Source organism: Echinops telfairi, unplaced genomic scaffold (genome assembly GCF_000313985.2).
Source record: "Echinops telfairi isolate 266 unplaced genomic scaffold, ASM31398v2 ScPeMD7_443;HRSCAF=831, whole genome shotgun sequence".
In the NCBI taxonomy this organism is placed as follows: domain Eukaryota; kingdom Metazoa; phylum Chordata; class Mammalia; order Afrosoricida; family Tenrecidae; genus Echinops; species Echinops telfairi.
This window is the reverse complement of record NW_022104341.1, coordinates 47,203,554-47,211,506: the sequence shown is the minus strand read 5'-3', so window position 1 is coordinate 47,211,506 and position 7,953 is coordinate 47,203,554. Positions and strand designations below refer to the sequence as shown.

The 7,953-nt window shown below is 37.0% G+C and overlaps 1 protein-coding gene across 1 annotated transcript in view; it reads left to right on the top strand.

Annotated features, from left to right (window-relative positions):
• The window catches only part of MSH4 (mutS homolog 4), a 92,627-nt gene extending 85,086 nt beyond the window's left edge, over positions 1–7,541 (top strand). The window contains exons 20-21 of the mRNA XM_045291737.1: positions 1,088–1,176; positions 7,313–7,541. Of these exons, the coding sequence (XP_045147672.1) occupies positions 1,088–1,176; positions 7,313–7,504 (281 nt within the window). The 3' untranslated portion in view covers positions 7,505–7,541. The remainder of the gene's footprint in view (positions 1–1,087; positions 1,177–7,312) is intronic.
• Positions 7,542–7,953: the final 412 nt, after the last annotated feature.

Here is a 7,953-nt window from a genome sequence, read left to right as displayed (position 1 = left end):
CTATCTGTACTAGTGTACATCCTCTGGTCTAACTAGACTTGCAAGGTAGAATTGGGATCATGATAGTGAAGGGCAGAGGAAGCATTTAGGAACTAGAGGAAAGTTGTATTTTTCATCGTTGCTATATCGCACCCTGTCTGGCTCGTCTCCTCCCTGAGACCCCTCTGCAAAGGGATCTCCAGTATTTCAAACATTATATGAGATGTGTAAAATGTCATGGATTCAGAAAATTTCTAATTCTGTACATCTAAAATTTCCAAATTTTTTTTCTCTTATTGATGTGGTTGGTCTTGAGAACAAAAAAAAAACCCACTTTGATTTGGAATTTGACATGGGAAATCAATTGGATAACATTTTCAATGGCTCTTTTGTAAGCCTTAATTTCTTTATCTATGAAATGGAGGATAATTTTTCATTTATGTGGGTCTGCGAAGATTAAATAATCAAATATAAAATGCCTGACATAATACTTTACAGTTAGTAACCTCTCACCTTGGTGCTGTTTCTACTGTCTCTAAAGCATTAAATACAAAAATTTTCACAGACAATTAAAGCTTATATGCTGCTTATCCAATAAAATGCTTTGAAGGCAGGGAATAGTTGTTTTTTGAATTTACATGAAAAGTAGTTGAGGAATTCCTCTGTCATCTGGGCACTAGACAGAGGAGCATTCAGTATGGGGTCCTCTCTGACACTAGACAGTCTCTTCCTTTACAAAACTCAGATCTTTTGACTTTCTATTAGCCAACTATATTTGTAGTTAAGTTTTTAGTGTTACTATAATTGCCTCTTTTCCTTTCCTTTTTCCTGCCACGTTTTCTTGCTACTTCAGAGGTGGTAATTCACATTCTAATTTCCCTTAAATGTCTTGGAGAAGTTATTAAATTAATAATTGGTGAGTTGTCACCCACAGGTTTGGGAACTTTAAGTAATTCAGAAATGAAAATTGAGCAGGTTTTTAGTTGAGTAATTAAAAAATGCCTGTAGAAAGACATGTTAAATCTGTGAAGAAAATATTACACCATTGAAAACAAACATTACCAGCAGTAGTTATATTGAAGCCTTTTTTTTCCTTAAATAATTGTAGGATTAAAAGCTGCAGAGGTCTCATCACTCCCACCATCAATTGTCTTGGATGCCAGGGAAATCACAGCTCAAATTACCAGACAGATTTTGGTAAGAAACTTAATTTTATTTACTTACTTTCAATCAATTGTTTTTCAAGCAAAATTGCAAATAAACCTATACCCCAATGTGCATTACAGAACTATTTACAATAGTTAAAAGGTGAGAATAATCCAAGTGGGAGGGGGATGGAGTTCAGAGGAATAATCCTTTTTTCTTTTTAAATACTTGAATTTGAGGCTCTTAAATCTCTTACCATGATCCATACATTCATCCAGTGTATCAAGCACATTTGCACATATGCTACCATCATAGTTTTCAAAGCATTCTCTTCCCACTTGAGCCCCTGATATCAGCAACACATTTCTTCCCCTCCTGCCCACTTTCCTTCACGAACACTTGATAAGTTATAGATTATTATTTCCATATCTTACATCATCCTCTGTTACCCCTCACCCACTTTTCCGTTATTCGTCCCCCTGGGAGGGGGTTCTGGGTTGATCCTTGTAATCGATTTCCCCTTTCTTCCCCCACCACCCCCTAATCCTCCAGGTATCCTTATACTCTCATTGTTGGCCCCAAGGAGTTAATCTATCCTGAATTCCCTGTGCTGCGGGGCTCTTATCTGTAGCAGTGTGTATGCTCTGGTCTAATCTGATTTGTAAGGTAGAAATGAGGTCATGATAGTGGGGTGAAAGAAGCACCAAAGAACTAGAGGAAAGTTGTGTGTTTCATCGGTGCTATACTGCACCCTGACTGACTCATCTCTTCCCTGTGATCCTCTGTGAGGGGTTATCCAATTGTCTACTATATTAGACAGGGTTCTCTAGAGAAACAAAACTAGGACACTAATAATTTTATATATATTTATAGATAGATAGATAACATAAGAAATAAGTTAATTAATCTATAAAGCAGTACAAATGGCTCAGTGCAACTCACTTCCGTGAGGCAGCTAATACACTGGTAGTCCTTTGTAGAGCAATTTAGGCTATTCGGCCAAAGGCAGCAAACAGCAAGGCAGGTCACTAACAGCCAGATGACAGGGTCTGACAGTCCCCAGCTCAAGAGATTTATATTTCAGTAGCATGGCAAAGCAGGTCTTGATGGAACCTCAAATTACAGCGACACAGTCCACAGCTTAGGTGTCCCACAGGTAGTGTAGCTTACAAATTGAGGCACAGAACAAGCAAGGCAGCTGCACACTGGTCCGATCATCAAAGAGCAAGAGACAAGAAAGACAAGGCTCGCCGAGCCATTTTTCTCTCTCTGCCTGAGTTAGTTAATTGTGCCAACCTGGCCAATAATCACATGTGGGGCTAATTGAAAGGCGGAGGGATAAATGGGTTGTGAGCCTCGTCTTTCTAGTTCTCCGGTCTCTTGCTTTGTGATGATCGCACCAGGGTGCAGCTGCCTTAGCAGTTCCCTGCTTCAGCTTGCAAGATTGACTTCCTACAAGACATCCCCAAGGAGAAGCCACATGGACCTATCCCGATGCAGCCCTGGGTGCTGGAGCAGCCGTGTAGAGACCCCTGCTAGTGCTGAGATGCTTATTCGTTCCCTGACTCAGCTTTCCTCCTGCAGTCGGCATCATTGCCTCTGTTTTGTGAGGTGGAGGACTTTGTGGACTTGTGTTGGGTTAATGGGTTAATGTTGGACTTGTGGGCTTGTGCAGCATTGGGTTCAGATGTTTTTGTGATGCACACTTTCTTTTTTTTCCTTTTTTCTTTTTTAACATTTTATTAGGGGCTCATACAACTGTTATCCCAATCCATATACACATCAATTGTGTAAAGCGCATTTGTACATCATTTCTCAAAATATTTTCTCTCCATTTAAACCCCCGACATTAGGTCCTCATGATGCACACTTTCTTTACATAAAACTCTCTTATACATGAGTTGCTGTGGATTTGTTTCTCTAAAGTACCTAGACTAATACACTGCCTTTAAATTAAACCCACATGTGTTCATTGGCCATGTTGTCACAATAAACCTATCTACATATGGGCATTGGGTCTCCACTCCATGCACCCACCCCGCCCATTTACATTGGGTTTGATTTTATTCTGGGTCTTGATGCTGATACCCGATCCCATCGACACCTCATTATCACACAGGCTGGTGTGCTTCTTCCATGTGGGCTTTGTTGCTTCTGAGCTACAGAGGGAGAATCTTGATAGAGTTTCTTGAAGGACACAAGGAGGTCATGGAGGCTTGTTATGAAGAAGCTATAAGAAAATTGAAAACTGATTTGGTGAGAAAAAGGCCAGGAATGTAATGCCAAGAAATTCCGGCCCCGCCCCCACCACATGCCAGTGCACCTGCTCATTCTTTGAGCATAGCAACAGCTATACTAAGAGAATATCACTGGGAGTTCTTACCCATTTACTTGGAGATTTCCAGTTCAGGTTTATTTTTATTCCCCAAATTCAAAGAACGTTTCAGAGGAAAACAGTTTGAGTTCTTCCCTGATGCCAAAATGCTATTTTGAAGAGATATAAATAGAAAATGTGGAATTCTCCAGGGAAGTATTAGGTAAAAGCACTGCCTTCAGAAGTGTGTTGATTTACATGGAGAATATGTTGAGAAATAATAGCTTCACATTTTAATATTTTTGTTAAATACAAGTTTCTATGACCTTGCCGCAATATTTTTTCCACTTACCCTGATACTTGCCTCATCTGTTTCTCACTTGTAAACTGGAGCTTAACGTGCTTTTGAAACAAGTTTCTAATATACCAAATGAACAAAATCTGGTTGTTTTCATTTTCACTGGCCTCTCTGTGCCGCTTGATGCAATTCTTCTTTCCTTTCTTTTATTTTAACTACTGGGGCATTGTTCTTTCATAGATGTGTTCATTTTCCTACCTCTTTATCTTTTCCTTTTTTCACCATTAAAAAAAATCATTTTATTGGGGGCTCCTACAGCTCTTATAACATTTCATGCATCAGTTGTATTAAGCATATTTGTATATATTTTGCCGTCATCATTTCCAAAACGTTTCTACTTGAACCCTTGGTATCTTCACCATTTTCATTCCACTTATTAAATGGAAGTGTTCTTTAGATTCTGGCCATGTTCCTCATGTTTAATCTGTACTCTTGGGTCTCTCATCCTTTTCCCATTGTCCATTATCATTATCTTACACTCTGAATCTGTATATTTTTCTCCTGATCTCTTAACCTATGTTTTTCACTCTTCAGTACTTCCAAAATTAAATTTATCATCTTCTTAAATATCTCACCTCTTCACTTTCAGGTCTCAGCCCCCCAGCAGAATAAATGTTGCGTCTTTTCTCATAACATTGTCTCATTTGGATGATGCAAAAAGCTCTCTCTTTTCCAATCCACCCTCCACACTGCTATTAGGTTGTCTCCCAAGGCATACGTTTTATGCATTCATTTCTTACCAAATACAAATTCAACTCTAACTTAGTGTTAAAGATATTCTATGATTATCACTCAAACTATATAGTCTAAGGATTATTTCCATTAGAATCACCTCAAATTCTAGATACCACCTCAGTTTTTCAACAGTCTTGTGTGGCTCAGATCTTCGTTTTTATGAATCTTTAATATAATTTTTTTACACACTAGAATTTGTTAACTGTTATTCTGTGGTCTTTTAAAAAAATCATTTTATTAGGAGCTCTACAACTCTTACCACAATCCATACATACATCAATTGTGTAAGGCACATTTGTACATTCATTGCCCTCATCATTCTCAACACATTTGCTCTTCACTTAAGCCCCTGGCATCAGATCCTCATTTTTCCCCTCCCTCCCCACTCCCCTCTCCCTTATGAACCCTTGATAATTTATAAATTATTATTTTGTCATATCTTGCACTGTCCAACGTCTCCTTTCACCCACTTTTCTGTTGTCTATCCCCCAGGGAGGAGGTTATATGTAGATCCTTGTAATTGGTTCCCCCTTTCTACCCCACCCTCCCTCCACCGTCCTGGTATTGCCACTCTCGGCACTGGTCCTGTAGGGATTCCCTGTGTTTCCATTTCCTATCTGTACCAGTGTACATCCTCTGGTCTAGCCAGATTTGTAAGGTAGAATTAGGATCATGATGGTTGGGAGGAAGCATTTAGGAACTAGAGGAAAGTTGTATGTTTCGTCATTGCTACACTGCACTCTGACAGGCTCGTCTCCTCCCCGTGATCTATGGTCTTCTTTGTTGACTGTCTCAACCTTACATCACACTACTTAACTTCACATAGCCTACATTTCTGCCACACTGATTATAATTTCTTCATTATGACCTGAATATGTTCCATGTTCTCTCACGTGCCTTGTGAAGTTTTTGCCTCCAACCAGAATACTCTTCCTTTGGCTCTTTTATCCATTAAGATTTTGCTAAAATGCTATATCCAGCCGTTCTTGATCTGAGCTGAAATTGATTTTATATTTTGTATCAATTTTTTTGATGATTTGATAGTTTGACCTGTATTTATTTATTTATTTTTATCATTTTATTGGGGTTCATACAACTCTTATCACAATCCATACATATACATCCACTGTGTCAAGCACATTTGTACGTTTGTTGCCACTGTCATTCTCAAAACATTTTCTTTCTACTTGAGCCCTTTGTATCAGCTTCTCATTTTCCCCCCTCCTTCCGCCCTTCTTCCCTCACTAACCCTTGATAATTTAGAACTTATTCTTTTTCATGTCTTACACCCTCCGATGTCTCCATTCACCCTCAATTTTCTATTGTCCTTCTCCCAAGGAGTGGGTTATATGTAGATCATTGTGATTGGTTCCTCCTTTCTTCCCCTTCCCCTCCTGATATTGCTACTCTCATTATTGGTCCTGAGGAGTCTATCTGTCCTGGATTCCCTGTGTCTCCAGCTCTTATCTGTACCAGCATATATCCTCTGGTCTAGCCAGATTTGTAAGGGAGCATTGGGATCACCAATAAACATACAACTTTTCTCTAGCTCTAATGCTTCCTCCCCCACCCCCCACTATCATGATCCCAATTTTGTATCTTTCTTATGACACGTTTTCATAATTACCAAAATTAGTTTCTTTTGGATACATGCCTTTTCCACTGTAAATCTGTATGCATCTTGAGTTTTGCTATCATGTCAGTTATACATTTTCTTCACCCATAAGTACATATGTGGTAAGAGGCTTGGAATATTAATTATAGTGCATGTTCAGTAACTTTGATGGGTGAATACACGATAAATGCCCTCCATCTCATAGAATTGTACTAATTTTTCCAATAGTAAAAGTAGAAATATATAGGTATTTCTTCCTATTTAGAAAGAGTTGAAAGGACTGTATTTCTGAGAAACTCACAAAGACGTTCCATAAACATAAGATAGAATATTCTGTGATTCTGCTAGGTAGCTCAGTTTAAGAGGTAAGTTCAGAATTTTCCAATTACTTCTAGCCCAGAAGGTCTAATTGTCTGAGGGCCTTTCAAACTATTAGGAGACTGTGCTTTTAAAGATTTCTTGAGTAGTCTTAAGTATAACTTGTTAAGAATTAAGGCACAATTTCAAATAGCTATGGGTTGAAATCAACTTGATGGCAATGCGTTCTGTGTTATTTTCTTTGGTGTTGTTTCTTTTAAAAATGTAATTTACTCCTCAAGCAGTACTTTTCACTGCCACTTCAGCAATTTCTATATCTGAACTCTTTAGGCAGCAGTTTATTGATGACCCATTCTGCCCACCACTTTTTTTTATCTATTGGGGAACTGAAATAGGAGATAACAGAATATTACTTCTGGGTGATATTTGAAAATATGACCTACAGAGCAATTTGATCAGTTCTATTTTCTCATACCCTTTTAATGAGAAAGAGTTTGTAGTACATATCTCTGGTGGATTTTCCATTACTCTTTGGTATTATGCTGAGAATTTTACCAGAGAGGATTTTTTTTCACTGAAAAAAGTTAATTTTAAGGATACAAAGACCTGTTACAAAGTAGTAAATACACATGAGGAATTTCATTCTTAAAAATGAGATTTTTCTATGAATTTTTGAAGATGTCTGGTATGTTTTATTTCTTTTGATATATTCATAGATGAGATTAATTTATCCAAAGGAGTTCGTTAACTTTTGAGTTCTATAATTCTATGGACAGGATTAAACATCACCAAAAAAGGATTTACATGAATATTCATATTTTAATTTTGACCTATTTTTTAATAACAGCAAAACCAAAAGAGTACTCCTGAAATGGAAAGACAGAGGGCTGTGTACCATCTAGCCACAAGGCTTGTTCAAACTGCTCGAAATTCTCAATTGGATCCAGACAGTTTACGAACATATTTATGTAATCTTAAGAAGAAATATGAAGCAGATTTGTCCAGGACTGAGCAAGTTCCAGAAAAGACTGAAGAATAATAATTTCATCTTGTACTAATAAAATAATTTACCTTGGCAGGAGAAACCTAGAAATAATTTTTCCCTAAAAGAAAAATAAAATAATGGTATTTTCTAAATTTTATATTGTAATTGGAAATTGCATTTTATATACCTTAAATATAAATTATATGCTTCTTGAGAAAATACTATCACAACAAATGAGAAATATATGAAAAAATGTATATTTTTTCATTTTAGAAAAGTATAATGTATTACTACTTGTTCTTTCATCTGTGAACATTTACATTAAATCTTAAATTGTTTATATTTATGAATAGTGGTTTAGAATGTTATTATAAATTCCTTGGCTTAAGAGAGCCTTTTTAAAAATCTTAGTTTCTTTATATTTTATTTTCAAGTAATACAGTACTACTCTATAACAGTAATTTCTTAATTATTCACCCTCTGTAATTGATTCGATGACTACT